General features: G+C 35.3%; 1 protein-coding gene across 9 annotated transcripts; it reads right to left on the bottom strand.

Annotated features, from left to right (window-relative positions):
- Positions 1-1653: 1653 nt before the first annotated feature.
- Positions 1654-22277, bottom strand: LOC129302485 (rho GTPase-activating protein REN1). 9 transcript variants are annotated; one of them, XM_054941417.1, is made up of 26 exons: positions 22106-22277; positions 21885-21993; positions 21614-21688; positions 21183-21219; positions 20533-20609; positions 19644-19714; positions 19447-19525; positions 19016-19160; positions 18624-18743; positions 17382-17459; positions 16271-16326; positions 16128-16197; positions 15799-15852; positions 14111-14195; positions 12492-12735; positions 11652-11867; positions 5206-5475; positions 5020-5069; positions 4807-4867; positions 4634-4717; positions 4442-4555; positions 4199-4368; positions 4042-4102; positions 3030-3139; positions 2343-2530; positions 2127-2268 (listed from the first exon to the last, which is right to left on the bottom strand). In XM_054941417.1, the coding sequence occupies exons 2-26, from the start codon at positions 21939-21941 to the stop codon at positions 2258-2260; spliced, it is 2583 nt and encodes an 860-aa protein (XP_054797392.1). In that variant the 5' UTR covers positions 21942-21993; positions 22106-22277; the 3' UTR covers positions 2127-2257. The 9 variants fall into 9 exon arrangements, with proteins under 9 accessions (XP_054797387.1, XP_054797385.1, XP_054797386.1 ...); XM_054941412.1 differs by having other exon boundaries at positions 1654-2530; positions 11652-11861; positions 22106-22271; XM_054941410.1 differs by having other exon boundaries at positions 1654-2530; positions 22106-22269.
- Positions 22278-23450: the final 1173 nt, after the last annotated feature.

Raw genomic sequence — 23450 nt, 5'->3', positions numbered from 1 at the left:
ATTTATATTTATGAATATTTTTTAATTATATTTATTTCTACTATTTTTCATATTATTTTATGATTAGTCACCATTTAATCAAATCTATAGATAATCTTGATGGGTTGGGAGGTGAAAAAAGAACATAAATTTAGAAAAATAAATATAAATAATTAGGCTAGAGATAGTTTTAAAAATTTGTGGTGACTTTAACTATAGCATTACAGTTTAATTAGTTGTTTAGTATCATGAAAATAAATTTAATGCTAATTAAAAAGGGACTAGTAATTCGTGAGAATATTAAAATATTTTAAAAATAGTTGTTAGTATAATTGATTAAAGAGTTAACTCAAACAGTAAAAACTAGTAATCTATAGAGTGAATTCTAAATATCAAAATTTCAAGTGATTGTGTTTTTCTTGTCATTATTTTCTTACTTTATTTTTATTCTCTATATTTTCACAAAATAATTCATTTTATTTATTTTTCTCAATCTATTAATTATTTAAATTAATAAAAGAGAAACTTCTTTGTAGATTTAATACCTGAAATACTTCAAATAATTTATTATTATAATCCTGTTTACTTGCCAGAGTGATCATTGGGCAAGTAGCAAGGTTAGGTTTTCATAAACTGCTCCATGTTTTTTTTGTTTTTGGTTCTTTCTTCACAGTCTTTACCTTCTTTATTTTATGGCTATAAATTACAATCTCTCCCTGCTTAATCAACTCTTCATCTAAGGTTTTACCGGCAAAAAAGAGAAAAAATCTTCATCTAGGAATAAGGCTATGCAGGCACACTCATCTATAAAAAAAAAAAAAACATAACAACAACGTTTCATCTGATAATAAATAAGTGATTTTGAGGATGTCTTGAGGATGAATCTAGAGCTGTCCATTAAATCTTCAAATATAGCCCAAATTGGCTTGGTCTCTTGGCTATGTTCTGAATTGCCTTCTTTATACAAGGAAGGGCAAATTGAAATCATTTTGCAAATCATTATTTTATTAAATTTGATCCGGTAAAAAAAGGAATGAAGTCCTTTCATAAAGAAGTCATTTCCCTTCCTAATTAGGTAATCAAGGATTTGCTAGCACTGTTCACTATTTAACTAATGTTTGCCAGTTGTCTCATATCCAAGGTTGTCTCAATGTCTTTCTTCAAGAAGTGAAGCTGACAACCTAACTCTGTCTCATTCCCTTTTTAATTGTCAGGAATGAAGATTTGAATTAAAAAGTACAAATGAAAAGGCCTCAACTTCTGCTAAGTTTTCATTTGACATAGTTCACAAGAGATGCATTCTTTTCTTCGACAGCGATCAACTTTAACAATTCAAAACTTTAATCTTACTTATCTTCACTTGATGCTCTCTTGAATATTAACAGCAATTTTTTAATTTTCCCTTGATCATGCCCTCGTTATATAATTTGCCATGAATAGAAGCTTTTATGGGCTCTTTAGCATAAATCTTCAATCTTGGATGTTCTAAGTTATGATTTAGATTTTTTAATTTCTTATTTTGCTTTTGTTTCTTTTGTTACTACTGCATCTAATTTATTTCATCCAAGCTTAGCATATACTACTGCAAATTATCTTTTTACCTTATTAATATATTTGATCATTTTTTGAAAAAAGATTTCAGCCTCTTCACTCAGTTACAAAGAGTCAAAAGACTGATCATGCACCGCAATCAATAGAAGAAAAGCTTTTATCTAACACAAAAACGCAAAAGTAAAAGAAAACTAATTTAAAAAAAAAGGTTTCTCGAAAGCATATCTTTTTAGAAAAATACACACAACAGCCCCAGGACGCTTTACCAGCTGAGGACAAGCAACTCAACGTTATTCTTCACCAAGGATTAGGTCGTGGAGATGGTTGACCTATGCCTTCTGCATCCTGCATTTTGGGGTAAACGGACTTGTGTATCTCCAGCAACAAGGGTCCTTGTATCGACCTTACCAGACGAGGTTTCTCTTCCTACTGTGCTCCACAAGCCACAAGAAGGGATTGAACAAGAAGCAATGCCACAGGAGGCCAAGCACGATACTGAATGATTGCGATGGCCTGGGATCATCTTGAATTTGTTTTACTTCTAAGAACATATCGGCCTTCTTATCAACGTCCTTTATCCACATTATAAGGCTTATGGCCTTCTGACTTGCCTCTCTCCGAGGGTTGTGGATGCTGACTCCATTTCTCCGAGTGTTCGGCTGTGTGACTACCTGATTTTCCCGTTTTATCTGAAACTTCAAGTGACGGACCTTCCTTGCCTGAACCTTTATCTGGGATCTGGAAAGAACTGCCTATGCCTCTATCTTTTTCTGGGTTTGGTACAGAATGAATTTCAGATCCTCGAGACTTACCAGGGGATGGCAATGGTTGGCGAAATTCAGCTCCTTTTCCTTTTTCTGGGATTGATACAGAATGAACTTTAGGTCCTCGAGAGGCATTGGGGGATGGCAGTGGCTGGTGAAATTCTGATCCTTTTCCTTTTTCTGGGTTTTGTGCAGAATGAGCAGACTCACGCCCTTTATCCTTCATAAAATTTAGTCTGAACGACAGTTTTGTCAGTGGGTTTGCTCCCTGCTGTTAAAGCATTTTAATAAATTAAGTTTATACTGTCAATTCCCAATACAGTAATATGAATATATGATTGGCTTAGTTAAAAGTAAAAACACATCTACAAGCCTCACCTAGTCACTAACTAAAACCCCCGCACATAAAATTGATCTCTTCATCCACCAACTTTTTTACCATGCAATGTTATATAGAGGATGATTATGTAGCAGGGAAAGAAATGACATGGATCATAAAAGCAATTAAGACGCGCGTTTCCTTTTTTTTTTTTTTTGTGGATTGTAGAATTGAGAAACATCAAATATTGGCATTTCTGGTAGATTTTCAAACAAAAACATTGGCATTTCTAGCAGATTATCAAACAAAAACATTGGCATTTCTACTCCCTGCAACAAAAGATAACAGTACGAATTGCACCATTCAAAGTAAAAGTCAATCAATAACCAGAGTATTGTTAAGTTTGTGAAACCAACCTCTTTCTTCGTTCCAAATTTCTTGGTACTATTTTGCGGGGATGAATGCATGGCAAGGATGTTGATTCCAGCTTTCTCTCACCGTCATGTTCTGCTCCAAGTTGACTGTCCTGTTGTACCAAATACCGAAGGTTCAACAAATAATATATTTAGTCCAAATATATATATATATATATATATCAATATCATTCGCAATAATCAAGTGTTGGGCCTCTGGTGTTGGACCAAGCAAAACTTGAGGGATAACAAGTGATTTAATCCTCCTCCTCCTCCTCTGGATAAAAGTCCCAAATCTCCTTTTATCGCATTGCACACCCATCAAGTAAATAAAGCTGGTTCACAAAAAAAAAAAAAAGAAGGCTGAACAGTTGGTTTCTTTGATCCCATTTCTTTTTCCTCTTTAGGTGTTTTGTTTTTTATTCCCCTCTTCTCAACCCTTTCTTTTATCGCATTATAGGCATATTTAGGACAGCAAACAAGACAAGCTGAATTTTAGCATGATCCAGCTCCTTCATATTTATGCATCTACAAAGTTAATCTATATAAAAAAAGATAATGAATTTCTATAAAAATCATTTATTACAAAGTTTTAACAATGCATGGACTTTTGTATTTGTTTATAATCTTTAAAAAGATCATATATAAATACAATATATATATCATATAAAAGAATACTTTATTATGACTCTAGCAGTTTGCAAGTTTAACGAGCTAAATATCAAAATTTCAAACTTGGTTTCTTTCTAAACTAGCTTAATATCGGGATCAAGCTCAATCATTTATAATAAATGAGACAAGCACAATTTGAGATTTCGGCCAGCCAGAGTTTGAATAGCCCAAAAACGGCTCAGTTCATTGCTGAAGAGGAGAGCTATGCAAGAGTTGAAAGTCCTCATCATCCCATCCGTCCAAAACTGACAACTTAATAGCTTCAAACAATTATTTGATTCTCATATTTGCACTAGGATGGGCTGGCAGAGCTCATGGAACAAATTCTTAAGGTGAGATTTACCTTACTTCTTGACTTGCCAAATTGTGGCGTGGCTGTAACTTCAGTATCTGGTTTATTCTTCCTGTCAAACAAAGTTTCTTTTCATGAAATTTAAACAGAAGATCGTAGAAACAAGAAGAATACGCAGTGGTAAGATTGTAAGTAATGATGGGCGTACAGCTTCATTTCATCGTTTGAAATCTGCTCGGGCTTATTACAGAAATTCAATGCAGAATTTTGGTTTGTTTTATGCTGTAGATTAAGCCGTATTCTCATATCATTGACCTTCTTTTCTAAACTGGTGAGGTCTGCTTCTAACAGAGCCAACTCCTCCAAATCTGCCTTAGTCTTCAACAAGTTTGCAGATTAAATTCTAGTCCAAGATAAAAACATTAGGATAAAAAGGTAAAGATAGACCAACCTTGTCATCAATACTGGTCAAACCTGACAAGATTCCTGGAGGTAATTTCAGCCCTGCTTCAAGAGTTGCACAAGAACTCTTCTCCTCTGACAACTGTTCCTGTAGGCTTGCCATCTATAGATAGAAATTTTAGGCAACAAAATCTTGAGAGGGGGGCTGGGGAGAGGGCAACATCTGTCATAACGAACATACATCTTGCTCAAAAGCCAGATGAGGCTCATGTGACGGGCTATTTTGTTTTCGCAGACCATGTTGCAGCTTCAGGTTCTCTTTAACCTTCAACAAGGTGTAAACAAGAAAAATATTTGCCATCAAAGAGTTGTACTACACAAACAAAAACTTCCCAGAAAGAATCAAGTACGTACCTCTTCAGCAAATTTATTTTGCAATTCAGTCTTGGCATCGTCAAACGTCCCAAATCCAACACTACGTATGGTCAGAAAGATAATCAGTGGATTGAGTATCACAGCGTACTTGGCAATGAAAAAGACACAGTTCAAACTACAAAGATATCGCAAGAAACTTAGGGGAAGAAAAACTATCACAGTTTTCACAGTTTACAGATGTCAATTGCTTACTCATCTTCAGCTGAAAATTCAATAGATTCCATAGAAAGGTTCTTCCTTGCCTGGAGATATTATGAAAGATACAATAACGTGGACTTAACGACAAAAAGTAGAAATGACTAGACTCAAAAAACTAGAAAACTAAATGAACACGGCAGTTGAACATCAATTGTTAACCATAAGAACAAGTTAACTCACAGAGGTACGTCCCCATTTAGAATGATGCCGAGAATCACATGCTGGGGCATTGGACATTGTTACTGATTTTTTTATACAAGAAGCATTAGTAGAACTTGTATGATGCACTGTACTTTCATCTGTGAAAACACCTTCAGGTACTCCAGAAGGCTTACTGGACTGCTCTAAACTAGCAGTCATACTCAGAATATCAAGATTTTCTGAGTTCACCTGATTGATTTTAAGATCTTCACTCATATCTGAGGATTTTGGACTCGAATGACTATGGTCCTGCACAATTAAAATAAATGGCATAAGCAGAGAAATTTCACACTTCTTCCACTTCCCAAGCCCCAAAAAAGATAGCTCCATTCACTATAATTCTCTAAAAGAGGAAATTAGTCATACAATCCGTATGATTTTGATGGGCAAGCAGATGATGAATTATGACCAAATGATATTTTATCTAACAAACAAGCATGCAAACGCAGAATCTGTGGCATCAGTTAAGCATTTAGTTTATCAACAGCATCACGGGTAAAGCTAGTGGACAACTCAAAGGCATGGGGTAAAGCTACTCAGGGAAATAAGTATCTTGTTGGAAAAGAAAACACCGATCAAGTAGCAAGCAGAAAATCCCAGGAATCTCATGAAGCTCAAACCTTACTAAAAGTAATCATGATGGGTATTCACTAGAAGGCATCCTTGTCCAACCTTACAATGCCACAGGCAATGTTTCCTGAGAGGAGATACGTTAAAGCTTAAGCCCAATCTAAGTCTAGGAACTACTTAGTTTCATCTTCTCTCTCTCTCTCTCTCTCTCTCTGTTTTTTTTTTTTAAGTTAGCTTTGAATGGTAAACCTCAATCAAGGTGGCCTAAGGGTTGGTCCCTAAGTGCTAGGAGCCTCAAGAATACTTGGAGGTTTCAAGAGGGATACCTCAGTGCATTACCTTTAGGGTTGGCTCCTTAAGGTTGGGGAGTCAAACTTTATTCCCTATTTTTTTTATAATCCAGATCTTGGATCCAAGATAAGGTTATATGCAGCAGGTCTGTTAAAAAAATTGTTCCTCAGAGGCATATGAGAGCACTTTGTGGACCTTGAATGCTCATGAGGCAGGGATTCTCCATTTTTATTCTTGTTTTATGGCCCCTTGGCAATCATTAAGGTACCCTTGAGGCGAATTCAATCTTTGGATGGGACATCAGATCACTGCAGGAAAAATGTTCAACCAAAAGTCCAAAAGAAAGACCATGTGAAAAGTTGTGCAATTTGCTTTCAAAATAGATGGAATGATGGATCTTCTTTCACTTCTGTTTTATTTTCCTTTTGCAGCATTGATTCCATATATGTGAAAAGTTGACTTTTGGCTACCTTTGGTGCTTGATCTTCTCTTTTGAGTCCAAGGTCAATGACCGTTGTCTTGATACATCGTTGTGCAATTTGCTTCTTTTCATATACTTAAATTTAGTTCAACGCAATTTATTATTATTATATAGATTTAGAGATGAGGAGAGAAAGTGATTTGAAAAAGTTTGTGTATTTTACTGATCTACCAATTTTCATATATATAGAGAACATACGAGACAGAGCAAGAAATACGTACACTTAACAACTACTCTGGTTAACCCTAATATACAATAAATACAAAGAATAAATTCTAATTCTCAACACTTCCCCTCAAGTTGGTATGTGTAGATCATGTGCACCACGCTTGTTACAAATGTACTTTCTTCGAGGTCCCTGAAAAGCTTTGGTTAATATGTTTGACAGTTGATCATTGGAGCTAACATACTTCATAACAAGACATCCTAATTGAATGTTTTCTCCACAAAATGAAAATCTATCTCAATATGTTTAGTTATCTCATAAGATACTGTATTTGAGGCTATATGCATTGTAGCTTGATTGTCATAGATCAAGTCTATTTCAGTAATATTCCCATATTTTAATTCCTAAAGAAGCTGTTTTAACTAGATAAGTTTACATGTAACTAAGGCCACAGCACGATATTCAGCTTTAGCACTAGACCTAGCAGCAACATTTTGTTTCTTACTCTTCTAGGAAATTAGATTTCCACTAATAATCATACAATACCCTATAGAGCGTCGATCAATCAGGCATCTAGCCTAGTCCGCATTACTTTACCTAACAATCTGAGTATCATCTTAGGAATCATCCTTATCACTATAACCATAGCCACTTATTTGAGAACTCTCCTTGTCTTCATATAAGAGTCCTTGACTTGAGGATTCCTTGATGTATCTAAGAATCCAAACTACAGCTTCCCAGTAGCTATCACATGGAGATTCTAAGAACTAACTTACCACACTTATAGGGAAAGAGATATTAGGACAAGTAAGAGTAAGGTGATTGAGTTCTCCAACCAATCTCTGGCATCTTTCTAGGTTGCAAGAGGCTCCTCCTATCCTAGTAGAAGTTTGACATTTAGATCCATAGGAGTGACAATTGGTAGCATCCCTGTCTCTTTCAGAATATCAAGAAAATACTTTCATTATGATACAGCAACTCTAGTTGATGATTGAGCTACCTCAATGCCCAAAAAAATACTTGAGCTTATCCAAATCCTTTGTTTGAAAGGATTCCATTAAATGATTTTTGAGTTTAGAGATCCCATCCTAATTATTACTTGTAATAACAAAGTTCAACCAAATAAATGCATTGACTAGATGGTGAGTGATGATAGAACACAGAGTGATCGCAGCACTGCAGATCATTCCATACTCTTGAAGAACCATATTGCACTAAACCAAGCTTGAGGAGATTGTTTTAGCCCATAAAGGGAATTGCACAGTCTACAAACCTTCCTAGACCCCCTTGAACAACAAAACAAGGAGATTGCTCTATATACACCTCTTCCTCTAGGTCACCATGGAGAAAAGCATTTTTAATATCAAGCTAATAAAGAGTCCAATGATTGATTACTCCAATGGCCAAGAGCAAGTGAACAGATGCAATTTTGGCAACTTGTGAAAAAGTGTTGTCATAGTCAAGGCCAAAGATTTGGGTATAGCCCTTAGCAACTAACCGGGCTTTCAATAGATCAATAGAACCATTAAGAGCAAACTTAATGGTAAACATCCATCTGCAACCGATCAATGGCTTTCCAAGAGGTAAAACAACTAGATCCCAAGTATGATTAGTATGGAGATTAGCCATCTCATCAAGCATTGCCTGTCACTGCCTAGGATGGGAAAGTGCCTCATTGACATTCCTAGGAATGATAACGGAATCTAAAGAAGACACAAAAGCAATATATGATGGAGATAAACGATGATAGCTCAAAAAATTATAAATAGGATAGGGATTACAAGTAGAATGTACTTTTATGAAGAGCAATAGGGGCATCATCAAAAGGATGCAGGATCTGAGTAGGAGCCAGTGCTGGCGTGGGGGGGCAAGTCCACAAGTATATCACTAACACCTGCCAAGAAGGAAGGATGAGAGCGACGGTGGTATGTTTGAATGATTGGTGGTTTATTCATAGTGGGTGGATTGAGGTAAGGAAGAGAAAGGACCTCAGAAACAAGTTTAGACTCAAAAGAGAGAAAATAAGGGGAGGTCTCAAAGAAAATGACATCAGCAGAGGTAATGTACTTGTTAATGGTAAGAAAGAAACAATGATAACCTTTTTGGAGCTGAGGGTACCTAAGAAAAACACATGTGATGGCTTTGGCAGCAAGTTTATCTTTGCCAAGGGTTAAATCATGGACAAAGCAAGTACACCTAAAAACACGAGGAGGAAGTGAATAAAAAGGTGCCGAAGGAAAAAATAGAGTAAGGAATCTCATTGTGTAAAATAGAAGAAGGCATGTGATTGATCAAATAACAAGCAGTGAAAATAGCATCGCCCTAAAAACGATGTGGCATTTTAGAATAAAGAACAAGAGTGCGAGTGGTTTCAATAAGATGTCAATTTTTTCTTTTGGCCACACCATTTTGTTGAGGTGTGTATGCACATGAAGATTGATGTAAAATACCCTAAGAAGATAAATAATGGACAGATAGGGTAGAGAAGTACTCCTTTGCATTATCATTCCATAATATAGAAATTGAAATACCAAACAGATTTTTAATTTTAGTACAAAAAGATTGAAACACAAATAGTACTTCTGAATGTTCTTTAATAAAATATAACCAAGCGTAACAGGAATAATCATCAATAAAAGTTACAAAGTATTGAAAACCAAGATTGCTTGTCACATAACTAGGACCCTAAACATTAAAGTAAACAAGTTTAGAAGGAGCATAAGCTCGTTTATTGACACAACTAGGAAACAAAGACGGAGTTTTTTTTTTCAAGTTGACATGACTCACAATCAAGAGATTGAAAGTTGAAAGATTAGGAACCATCTTCTAAAGTTTGGAAAGACAAGGTTGGTCAAGACAATTGTGAATAAGATTTAGTGGGATGGCAATGCAACTGTGAATAAGATTTAGTGGGATGGCAATGCAAGCAGCTACTGATATAATAGATGGAAAATAGTAAAGTCCTTGGGACTAACGCCTGATGCCAATCTTCCGACCTATACTCCAATCCTACAAAATGATAAAGACATCACTATAGATAATCAAACAAAAGAGAGCATGAGTAAGTTGACTAACAGAAATAAGATTGTAACGACACCCAGGAATGTAAAGGATAAATTGTAAATTTATAGAAGGAGAAATGGAAGCTTAGCTGATTCCTTTAATTGCAATAGAAGAACCACTAGATTCAGTAATGGCTGAAAGAGAGAATGAATTAGTAAAGTGACATAAGAGATTCTTATTACTAGACATATAAGAAGAAGCACCTAAGTCAATACCCTTTGGTCCAAGAGAAGAATGAGCAAGACAAGCAACAAAATTACTAGTATGGGCAATAGAGGCAACACAAGATGATTACTTGATGGCTTGGAAATGAAGATACTCTTCATAGTTAGCTCCTTTCAAGGTAATGGAATCAAATGGCTACTCATCAGTAGGAGTGGAGGATGTATGCGAGTACAAGTCAGAAGTCTAAACAACATTGGCAAACTAAGAAGGTCACCTAAAAAGTTTGTAGTAGCGATCTTGAGTATGTAATAACTTGTTACAATAAGTACAGTGAGAGCATTTTTTAGGACCACCATGTCCACGTCCACAATGAGTAGAGTTAAGAGAAATCAGAATAGAAACACTAGCAGTAGATTCGAGAGGAGCCACAGTATTAAGAGACTTAAACAAGATAAGCAGGACACCATCTAGAGCAGGAAGCAATGATCTACTAAGAATTTGGTCCCGAAAATGACTAAGAACAGGACAAAGATTGTATAAAGTAAGAAACACAAATAGTTTGTCCAACTCTTTTTCTTAGACTTCAGAAGTAATAGGCATTAAAGAGCAAAATTCCTAGCAAAGAGACTCATTGCAGCTGACATAAGTAGTATCATCCATGTCCTCTTATTTCAAACTAACAAGAGAGATAATCACATTGTAATAGCAGTGAATATCATTGCTGTATAAAGTGGCAGCCTCACTCCAGACATCAAAGCAAGTCGCAAAAGACAAGTATGAAGGAAGTAACTTGGGATCAATGGAATTCATAGCAAGGAGCATAGTTGAGTATCAATTTTAATCCATGCAGGTTGCTGAGCTTCAAGAATATCAGCTTCTTACTTGGCCAAGTGATCCAAGTAGCCTTGTCCCTTAAACCAAAGAAGAAACAGAAGCAACCCAAGACTTGTAATTTGAAGGTCCATGTAACTTCCCAGTGGTAATAACAGGAGCACCATTGAAAATAGAGGAAATGGCACTGGTCTTGGATTCCGAAGTAGACATCACAAAAGAAACAGCCTTGAAAGAGCATGATGAATGATGAAACATGCAACACAGTGGATAATGGAGAAGCACACCCTGGGATTAAAAGGGGATGACCTTAACGAGCATGACGGAGCAAACAACGGTGAGAATGGACATCAGACGTGCCTTCACATGTCAGGAAGATGTAGCTATATAGAGAAATAAAGGTGGCACATGGGAGTGTGTGCAGCAATGGACATCAACTTTGGACACGATGGTGGCTCACACGTGGTGAATAGAGGTTAAATGGCAATAGGTCAATCAACAGTGATGCATGGATGAACAATATTCTAAAAGAAAATGAAGGGTTGGAATGAAGCACAATCCTAGGAATTTAGAACCATTGCTTTGATACCATATAGATTTAAAGATAAGGAGAGATAGTGATTCAAAAAATGTAGCCAGTATATTTTACTGATCTACCAATTTTCATATATATATATATATATATAATATACAAGACAGAGCAATAAATACTTATACCTAACAACTACTCTGGTTAACCTTGATATACAGTAAATACAAAGAATAAATTCTAATTTTCAACAATTATTATTATTATTATTTACATTTACAGTCCATGCAATCTATTCTATGCTACAAATGAAAAAAAAAGTCACTAACCTCATTATCAGGTACGTGATATTCCTTAGAGTTTCCAGTCTTACTGCTTGCTTCACTAAGAAGATCATCATCTTCATCTGGATCACACTCCTCTACTGATTTGTCTTGTTCATCATCATCATCATCATCATAGGACTCCATATCAGAACCCTCACTCCCAGTTTCACTCTCATCTGACTCAATGTACATATCCGGGGATACTCGAGCTTCCTGCCACTAGAATATGTATAACTTAATAATCCACAAAAATGGCTGTATATACTTTTCAATAAAAAATAATTAGAGAAAGAAGCACACAATTTTGTCAGATAAAGTGACTATACGAACAAAGTACCAAAGCCTTATAAGTCTAAGATTTTTAACCTCATCACAACATAATATTATGATATTGGTTGGCAAACCATATTTCACAATTCCAACGGGGGTTCAATCCCCTCTCCAAACCTAGGTCCTTTGGACCCAGTTTTATTACCAATTTAATATTAGTTCTTGTTTAAAACTCACACAAGGAATATTGTGTTTATCAAAATGTGTATTAAGCCTTCAAAATACTTGCACCATTTAGAACGATTAAATCCTCAAACTTGGAGAAATCTTTATATTATAAATATACAAAAGATCATAGGTCCCCTAGACATTATTTAGAAGAAAAGGGTACCCTCCTTTCAATTGTTAAGAACAAAAGGGCACATAAATGAAAAGCATGGACATATATCAATAAACGTTTGAGCAAAGAACATCTACCACTCAAGACTGATATTCAAGAATTGATATGCATGGCTGCATGCATACATTATGAATGATACCCATGCCTGAAAACCAAGCTACAATTAAACTTACCCCAAATAAGCTGTCATATTCTTCCAATAAAGTTATAACAATTGCTTGAGCATGGTTAGCTGCAGCAGCTGCTTGCAGAAGTTGAACAGAACCATCACCGCCCACATCAAAATCATTTTCAATCTCACATTCCCCAACAAGAAGAGCACGAAGAAGTAAGGGTGCCATGCAAGCTGCTACTGCTGAGGAGCTCATTCGGTTCTCTGCTTTGTGAGAAGCTACAGCTTGCATCATCAATAGTATTCTGGTAGTAGTAAAATGAACAAATTACATCATAGAAAAAGTAAAGTGGAATATACTCCATAGATTTCTGTCATTGACATTAAGAACCATATAAAATGATTAAGAACCATATAATTCATCATTATCATGACAAAAAAACATGTTAGCACTTTCCCAGTTTGGCAAAAAGGTCTCATTTTCACTTGTGACAGATTTACTAAGCGATTAGGAGTTCAGACTTGTTGCTACTTGTGTGGCAAGGAAGATAAAATATTGAAAAGTCAAAGAATCAGTAAACTAGGAGATTACGCCCTTTGATGCCCATCTCATACTCCTCATCTTGTGAAAGCATTTGAAGAAGAATGTCAACTTGGCTCTGAGTCAATATCAGATGAATCTATTTGACAAAAATGATTTTTAGTATATAACAAACTTCTTTCCCTTGGTCTTTCAATTAAAGAAAGGGATTGATGAACTTAGGAAAAGTCTTCATAAAGAATCTCAATTCCCAGGCTATTAATGAAGAGGAGAAGCAAAATCAATCATAACAATACTTCCTATAGTTGAATTGGAATCAAGGGATGTGGAATTGACAGATTCTTTGACTCAAGCTTCAGGGGGACTACTAATCAGAGCTTAGTAGAAAGACTGATAGGCGAAGCGCTTAGTTGTTAGTTGAAAGAAACTAGGCCTAACACCATAGAAGGAGGATTGCTTATATAATATAACCCATATGTAGGCAAAATACCAAATCACATTCCAAGTTTCCAACTATTATTGCATGGTTGATCTGATCCCATTTCCATTAGCTAGTGTGGATGTTTAAGACTCAACTGTTTGGGTCTTGACCATCCTCTTTCCGACAATTTTCAGCAAGTTTCAAGAATATAATTTCAATGCGTGGCTTCTTTGTCGTTTATTGTGTAATTCTTTGGTTCATTCATATAGGTCAATGTCTTGATAGATCAATACGTTTAACAAGGTTATGTTGAGATTTTCGCCCGGGGGGGGGGGGACCCAACATTTCAAGGTCCATTTACTTGAATGATGATCTTTTCAATTTAAAAGATTATCTATCAATGCTTTCGAGTCCAATAGTCCATCAATGCATACACAAACTATCTATGTAGACCACCACTCAAACCTAAAGAAATATTTGGCACATTTGCAATGGATGATTGTGTCAAAAAGGAAAAAAAAGTCAAATAAACATTAACGTAAAGTTATGAAATTAAGTGATAGTAAAAGAGTCATCTTAACCTGTAGCTCTCTCAACAAGATAACAAAATATAGCCATTAAAGTAATTCATACATGTTCACCAAAATGGAGGCAGAAGAGGAAAAGAAAAGGATTTCCTTTTCAGATTAAAATGGGGAAAAAGTGCTTAACCAAATACCTTTGCAACAAACGGCGATTTGGCTCTGGGAAAGTTTCACATATTGCTACACGCATAGCAGAAACCCTTCTAGCTCGTTCAGTTCCTAATAATTGTGCCCATTTGCCAATAGTGAAAAGAAAATCAAACTTTAAAGATCCATAGAATATTGAAAGGAAAAAAACTAACTACTAAGATACAAAAATGCAGTATTCACTCAAACATAATGCTCTAAAATTGCTTTCTATAGTAGCCACAAACAGCAGTCGCAATAGCAGAAAATTTTTACTAGTGCAAAATAAAAGACCATACCAAAAATGGTTTCATTCTAATTCTACACCCAAGAAAAGCCAACCTTATACAACATCTAAACTGTTCATGCACTTTGTGGGTTTGGAAAATGCAGCGTCACCCTCAAGTTTTTCATCAATTTAGAATAGTCACATTAATCTTTATCTTACAGTCACATATTCTAGGTATCTGCCTTCAGTCATATTCTGTTAGCATAGGTTTTGTTCTTCTCCTTATGTGTTGTAAGGTTTCGTCAGGAATCATGCTTACCCTGTGAAAATGAAATTTACCAACAGTTTATATATAATATTTGAGGATAATAAGAGTGTTTCAATTTGATTGACAAATTGTTGGGACAACAATTTTTAATTTCTCATAACGAGGGCGCAATAGAAGAGAAAATGTAGGTACTGAGATTCATTAATATCAAAAGTAAAACAATGAGTATCCAAGATGAGAAATCATAAAATTTGGAATCCCAAAAAGATTGAGGGCCACAGTTCCAACAATTTGGAAGGTAGGATCCGGTATAGTTGCCTAAGGGAACTGCATTTACATAGTGCTGGAAGGATTTTGAGGGAGGAAGGAGGGAAAATTTCCTCCCCTCCCCTCCAAAATTAGAGGATTGGAAGGGAAGAGGAGCATCCGTATTTTACAAAAGCCAAACTATCCTCACTTAATTTATTAATTCTAAATTTTCGTTGGATATCCCTAGAATCACGCATCTCACTTTTCACATCATTATTGCTGTTGCTCTGCATCCTTGTGCATCCAACTTCTGGCCTTTCTCAGCTTCTCCATCTCATTTGACGGAAACCAACAACTTCCCCCCCGGGGGCGGGAATGCCAAGCTAAGAACTTAAATTTGATGGGGGGTATAATATTTAGTTAATTATTATTTCACTCACCTTTTCTTTCAAACCAAACGAGGAACATGAAAACCCCACCACTCCGTTTAACCAAACGAGCCCTTATTTCTGTATTTATCAATCATTTTTTATCAGCATGGTGAATTAACTTAATCATTTGAGGTTCATGGCAAATCAATTTTACACAAAAGAAACTTTTCCTAAGTCCTCTTAGATAAATTCAACTGTTTTCATTTGGATTGTCAAATTATAAGTCTAGATAAAGAAATTAGCATTACAATCTACGAGGAAAAAAGTCTTTTATAATATTTTCCATTAAACCTAACAAGCCCTTGTTGGTATATTTATCAATCATTTTTTCACTAGCGTAGTTTAACTTAATCATTTGAGATTCATGGCCAATCAATTTTACAGAAAAGAAACTTGTTTTCGTAGTCTTCTTAGATAAACTCAAAACTGTTCTCATTGGGATCGTCAAATTATTAACTCTAGATAAAGAAATTAACACTACAATCTACGAGGAAAAAAGATTCTGTTTCAACATCTTACCTACAAACCAAGAAAATGTGTACTTAAGAAATTGGAAGATTGGCTTATCCTGACCTGAATGAATCGTACTAATTTGTGAGCCAAGACATTTAAATCTAAAAAATAGGGATGATAAAATAACTCGTACTCACATAGACATGGAAGAAAAATTATGCAAGTGCAAGATAATGCTCATTTAACAATTCTCATGACACGTGTCAGATGGTTGCTTATAAATCTTGTCATAGAAGAATTTCTTGTCTGAAACTAGCAAATCATACACAAGAGATCCAGGCTGATGAATGATAACTAGAAATATATATAGATCATAAAGCCAAAATAACACTTACGACAAGCTTCTAACAGTGCCTTGCAACAAGATGCGGGGACTGGAGATGATGGCAATTCTCGGAGTAGATGCTGAAAGTATGTTAGTTTAAGAAATTACCTTTCATGTTCATGACCTACAGAAAAAAATCAGCAATGAGGATACCTTAACACAATCAGCAATAACGTGTGCATCCTCTTCTGCAGAAAATTCAACTTTTCCTGCATCCGTATGCCATGCCAAATAACATCAGATTTTATCATTGATAACTCAACACACACAAACACATGTATACTTATAGGTAGATGGGTCCTATGATTGGAACACCAGAGACCTTCATGCAGATCACCCACATTGTTCTGCTTAGAAAGAAGCTCGTGCATGCTAAATATTGAACTAGGGAATCCAACTTTTATAGATGTGGCAAGCAGCATGTAGAGGACTTATTATTATTTTTGCAAATAAGGGTGATTGGCAACTCTTCCAGTTATTCTCTGCTGTGTATTTTACAGGAATTAGCTTAGAGTCGATAGCAACATGCTAGGCTCCAACTTATTCACCTTGAGTAAAAAATAAATTGATGAAGGCTAGTCGAATGATCCTTAAAAATCAGGGAAGCATCTTGGCCAACTAACTAAATATTTAAAATTTAAACCTAAACAGAAACATCTGAAAATTACTTAAAACGGAAAATAGTAAATCAAATTTTTGAGTGAGAAAGGCTAGATATCAGCAACATTTACACTTTATGGATCTCTTTGATTCTTATTGTAGGTTACTGGACAACCATCACAAGAAAGGCCTCAGATTGCAGGTTCTAGGAGTGATTTTCACAATCATATGGCTGAATTTATCAACTGCTTATCTTCATGACTTCATGGTCAATCATCATGGTTGAATTAATCTCATAATGTAGGAAGGAGGCAGAAATGATATTTTAACTTTTTTTTTTATGCTTTAATGCATAGTTATTTTTTTGATACTTTAACGCTTATTATCTTGTTAATCCTTTATCGAGATTTGCGCACAAGCACAAATCCTTGTACGTTTATATAAATTGACATATGTAAAAGGGGAAAATGTTTAATCCGCAACATCCCTCATATTTTCGGAAGCATTTGCAAGAGAAAGCCTTATGGATGATGGAATCTCTTAACAATGTGAAACGTGAGAATAGTCAATAGCACAGTGCAATGATCATAATGAAAGCAAGTTATGACACAAGAAACTGGACAGAAACACATAATTTAGAAACCATGAGAATAAAAGCACTAACCTTGTTCATATTCCTGAACTCGAAATTCAACATCTTCGACATCAGCAGCTTGCCGTAAGATCCCTTCGACCTTGACTCCTATTTTTTTTTTTAATCATGATTAGCCTCATGAAAACTATTAACACGTCCTTTGTAAAAACCCAATGAAGATTCTAAAAACTCCCTACCCCATGACTGTACTACTTCTGCCAAAAAAAACAAGAAGAAGAAGAAGGGGGTGGGGGGGACCAAACCCCATGCCATGATGCTCCTACCGAAAGCAGATGCCCTAAGATTAAACTTTAAAAATGAGAAGCTCGAGATGATAACCACTCAACAACTCAAAAATTTCCATGCGACACTGATTCAGGAGACTCCACTCGGCTGTCTAAATTCAGTCATGGAAGACATGCATGATCTTGTCTAATTCCTTTCTGGTGTCTTTTGCTTTCCATTTTCGGGCCTCAAGGCATCAGGCTTGTCGTCGTTATGAGGGGGGGAAAAGAAGGTTTCCATGAGACAACTTCAAAAAGAAAATATTCAGAAGCTAGGTCTTGCCAAGCTACTTTTAGCTCCAAAAACATCAATTGATATGCCAATATACGTGCTTGACAAGCAGCAGGTGTCTAAGTCATGCAAGGAATCACAAATGTTATTTCATTAACACATCATTATGCTTTTCTTCGTTGGTAGGTAACACTGGCAAATGATATATGAACATAATGAAGTGAAGTGCTCCAGATTAAAATAAATCCAAATGCAGAGAAACAGCAGTGCACTTGAAATAAATTTCCTATTGATGATGCATCATGCACATATTTAAAAAGTGAAAAACATAAGAAATCTATCGTGCATTACAAAACAGTTGCAGGCGAAGAACCATGTACTTTGATCATAAGAATCTGATGTGGACATGCAAGAAAAAGAAGTTGCATTTTATTATGATATATAATTGTAAATAATGAGAGAGCTAGATGAGTTATATGGATTAGGTTGTTAATGACCTTGGCTATATATAGATGGTCTTGGGTAGTTTGTAATCAGGCTTCGGATAATAAGAATATGAGTTTGGTCTCTCTCTCTCTCTCTCTATATATATATATATATTCTTTTCTCCTACTTCTCTATCTTCGTTCCTTCGTCTCTATCTGACATAACATATTATTGTCTAAATCTTTAGTAAATCGCAGAAAATGTAACACATTACCAAATGCAAGACCAGAAATAGTTCATTAAAAAGGAAAAAAGAAAACAGGGACCCACCATGCTCTTCTATGAATCTAAGGCCTTTCTCCAGAAAAGTTGGAGCTCCATCAGCATCTTCCAGAGCAAGTAAAATTGGCTGGCCAATGACCTTAGACCTCATTGGTTCTCTATCTTTCACTATAAAATAAGTGAAGAAAAATAAAAGGCTTGTAATAAATTTGCACAGCATTATTAAGTAAAAGCACCATAACAAAGATTTAACAACTGAGATGCTAGGCTATCAAAATCCACCCCAGTATACAAAAGAGACAATCAGTTGACTAGAAATTTTGAATGAAACTAGGAGGACAATAATTTTTTTCAAGCATTGTATACAGACATTAGTAGTCATAGCATGCATGCCAGAAATTCAATAAGATATCTAAAACACAACTATAAGATGAGCATACACTGGTCCAATGAAATATCCTTTGATTCAGTCTGCTCGTTCTTGATGGCACCATTTTGCCCAGTCACGTTGGCAGCACTTGGTGCTTGTGCCAAAGCATTCTCAAGTGCAGTCTTCCACTCATTTAAATCCTCCGTAGTTTCAGCCTGCAACATTGATAAATAAATCAAGCAGGAGAGGGTAATATAGTTCTTATCATTTCTTACTCAACATTTATCTCAGTTTGTCTAAAGCCATTGAGGAAATTACAGTAGAAAAAGTAATGGCTCCTGCTTTCATTAAATATAATAAAGAAATTATTTTTACCATTTTCTACAAATAAAATTCATCATAAAATAAAATACAATAGAGCATGAACTATAAATTCATAAAGGAAAGGACTTGTCTGAGTAAAAAAAATCTTCAAACAAAAGGAAAAGAGGAATGAATCACCTTGAGTGTAAAAGCTCGTCCATCACGACCATCAGGGAAAAGAACAGTCAAAAGTTTCTTATCTGCTTTGACAACAACACTAAAAAAGTTGACAAAGTAAATTACAGGAGGTCAATAACCTTTACAGATCCTGCTATGGTGAGTATATCAAGACAATTAGAGTGCAAATAATGCCTGGTTTGGAAAAACAAGCTAACCTGCCTGAATTGTTGAGGTCAATGCCGCCAAGTGTCAAATTCACTTCACTTCCCTTCTGAGAAACGGCATTCTGAAAAGTAGAAAAAATAATGAGAAAGCAATAAAAATTAAGAGGGAAAGTATTTTAACGAAGAAAAAAAAACCTGTTAAGGATTCATAGGAAGGTACAACTTCACACTATAAATAACAGGCATGCATTTCAGGGTTGCATGCATGTATGTCCTATGTTAGGTCTCTTTTATTCCAATATTGCTTACCTAGAGAACTTGCGATGCCAAATAAAGATAGTATGCATTTCCGAGCATTATCTAGAAATGAACAAATTTCAAGTCCCATGTAAGACTGCTCATCAAGTTTGTGAGTGCGCGCTCGTGCATGTATAAAAGCAAATTTCTTTATCATACATATAAAACAATAAGGTAATGAAGCTGCAGGTTCAAGCATTATGTGCCTAAGCCCTTTTAGTGATATTGATAATTGATTTCTTCAGCTCAAACCACATAATAAATCCCGAACTTATATTCAGTTTACTATTAAAATTCCAAACATAAAAAATTACGAGTTAATGTACTCGTCATCAAATCAACATGAACATAAGATAATTCTGGTGTGCCATTCCACAGAACGACAATTATAGGCCTAAGATGGTTGTTCTTGATTTGCAAAACATTTAAAAAAGATCCTAGTTGCCAAGGGTGAAAACATAAATAATCATTTAAAAGGAAGGTAAGTTTATCAGAGACAGATAAGATATAGATAATCCCTACCATATAATAGGCAATGCCAAAGTAATCAAGACTTTATATCCAACGACTCTTCCTCGGGTATATATTCGTTTTGCAACTTTTAAGAAAAATGATGATGAAAAGATTAAACACAATGACTTACTGGATCACTTTTGAAGAAAACCAATGAAGTGCGGGTTAAGATAAACCACCTTTTCTTCCAAGATGTCCATCCAATTCCTACACATCAAGAAATACTCATCATGCAATACTATTAAATTCACAAAACTCAATCGTTCTTTCACAGGAAGGATTCTAGCTTTGTTGTTTGTGTAATATATCACAAAAATACATACTACAATTATATGGGAGAAGGATTATAACTCCGACATTGTGGTGTGTAAAGTTCTTCAAGTCCCACTCGTATAATTAGTTCAGATGGAAGTCTTTATTAAAAGGGGAAAAAATTCAAAGATCAAGCATTACAGAGTTTGTCTTCAGTTCATCTTTCTAGTTAGTTATCTGATAATTGCCTGACTTTTTATTGCTGTCCTTTAAAAATTCCATCGGAGGCTTCTGGATGGGTACATAAAGCAATAATTATCAATCTACAGTGTGTGAGAGTACATTAACATGCAGGACATCCCAATGACCATGAAAAAGGGAAGAAAATTATCACACTTCTCTCTTGGCTTTTACGTATTCAGGACAATCAATAATAAAATATGTATGAATATTATATACACTTTTGTCTGTTGATGAATTTCTAAGTTTTACGAGAGCAAATTCATGAGCTTGTGCAGTGAAACTCACCTTTTGAGGATAATAAAAGTGGTCCGCTCTTGAAAATCTGCAGTACACACATGAAATCAAAGGGATTTGAGCTGACAGGTGAGAGAACCCACAGCACATGAAGCGAACTCTAGTAAAGGAAATTGTTAAATAGTAAAGATAAAAATATATGATATATATGCATTCACTCCACTTAAAACATCTAAATTTAAGAGTGACCCTAAAAGTTGTGACTTGCATGTTTTTCATCATCTCAGTAACCCCAAAAATACCCAGAGGCATCAACAGTAAAAAATTTCATCCATTACATGATCATATATAGAGTTTGGAAGCAACTGAATGGCCAAGTGATCGGCCCTAAGAATAGAATGATGATCCATATTGTTGGCACGTAAACTGGCAACAGTCCCATAGATCCAGATTCATGTTGAAAGTAGCAAAAAAAAAGTTACCGTGTTGCTGCCACAAGAATGCAACTGATCTGGCTTTCCAGGCTGAGGAGAGGGATCAGGTACCCCACCATCTCCCTGCAACACACAAAGCCAGATGACTCACACCATCATTCATTCTGTATAATATCTATATTATGACACTGATCCCTCTTTCTGAATCGATACATTCTAGATACCACGTATCAGCGAGGAAAATAAACTAAGAAAAAAGGAATGAAAAAAGAAGCTCGCCATTTTCATTCGTATCAAGAGAAAATTGCCAGACATTTACCTGAAATACGTCTGCATTTTTGGTAGTCATATCTGTGAGACAAAATGTCAGAATCATAACCCAGGCAATTAGCCAGACGTCACCATATTTAATCAACAAACCCCTGCACCTAAGTTGATCAAAATGTCAAAGAAGTTCAACAATCTTATATGAAAACATAACATTCAATCGAGGAAAAAAGAATTAGAGTCGCTGATGGATCTGCATTGATTGGACCGTACCTCTCCAGCGAAAAAATAAATGAGTAATTATTGAAGTTGAAGGAGAGAGCAGAAATAAAAAATGACGGTTTGTTTGGGGGAAAGGAAGGAAAGCGCAACTGAAGATAGTATGTCTGGCTTAGTGGGTGGTCAGTGGTCACTCAAGAGCCCAATGAGAGCGGGTCTCCTTCAACTCTTCGGCACCTGCACGTGTCTACCCTCCAAAACGATCAACCGTGTTGGAGGGAAAATTGTGGACGATGCTCAATCTTGAAACACAATGGTCTTTCCGTAATTTCGTTCATTCTCTGTTTTCAAACGTCTCCTTTTCTTGCTAATAAAAATGTAACTTGTTTTAGGTGCGTTAATTTAATTTTATTTAAGCATTTTTTCATTAATTAATAGTAAATTGATTGTAGTCAATGGGAGCACATTTTTATTCTATTTTTGATGTTGAAGAAATAGAAATAATCTTAATAAAATTGTAAGATAGAATTAAAATTTAGTATAAAATTAAATGACGAATTTTTTTTGCCATTGATGTAATATTCACGGCACAAGCTGGTTGGGAAAAAAAATCATGGCTTAATTCCTGCTTTTTGATTTTCACAATTAAAGAAAATTAAATTATATTTATATCACAAGCATGTACTTACTTTTTGGCTGTTGATTTATATATATATATATATATATATATATATAAATGGACAATTTTAATTAATCTAAAGAGTCTAAGTGCATGGATAAGAAAAGGCATAAAAATTCTCAAAAGGAAATTGACCCAAGAAATAATGAAAAATAAATTTTTTTGAAAATGACAGCCACAATGATAAAAATAGCAGAGAGATGTTCTTTTCTTGAAAAGACATCAGGGCAGATGAGGTTCTTTCAATGGCTCTGGATAAACAGACTTAAGTTCCTATTGCGAGGTTGCATTCTTTGAAGAAATGATTCAGTGGAGAACAATTTTGAAAGTCGCAAGAGTTGGGTTGTGGATTTTGCTGGAATGAGAAATCTACTTAAAACTTTGGAAGGATGACCCTCTGAAGATGTGATGAAGATTGACCAATTTTGTTCATGTTTCTTTTTGAAAATTTGTACAATCTAATCAAATGTTGTTGGAAAAGCTAGGATAGAAAGATTCATAATGGCGAGCAGAGATGAGCTGATAATGGGTCATTCTGTTTAGGGTTGGTGTTAAAACAAGTAGCGATGAAACTGTAAATAGAGCGGATAGTGTTGATAGAATTAGGGGGGTTAGGTGAGGTGGTGGACTTTGATTTGGAATGAATGACGTCATTTCTTTTAGACCAGATTTTATGAGCAATAATGATGATGAAGTTCAGCATATTATAACGAGGAGAGA

The sequence above is a fragment of the Prosopis cineraria genome, unplaced genomic scaffold (genome assembly GCF_029017545.1).
Source record: "Prosopis cineraria cultivar Desert tree isolate PC_DT_omini unplaced genomic scaffold, ASM2901754v1 PC2, whole genome shotgun sequence".
In the NCBI taxonomy this organism is placed as follows: Eukaryota; Viridiplantae; Streptophyta; class Magnoliopsida; order Fabales; family Fabaceae; genus Prosopis; species Prosopis cineraria.
The sequence above is the reverse complement of the archived record's forward strand: the minus strand, read 5'-3'. Positions and strand labels throughout refer to the sequence as shown.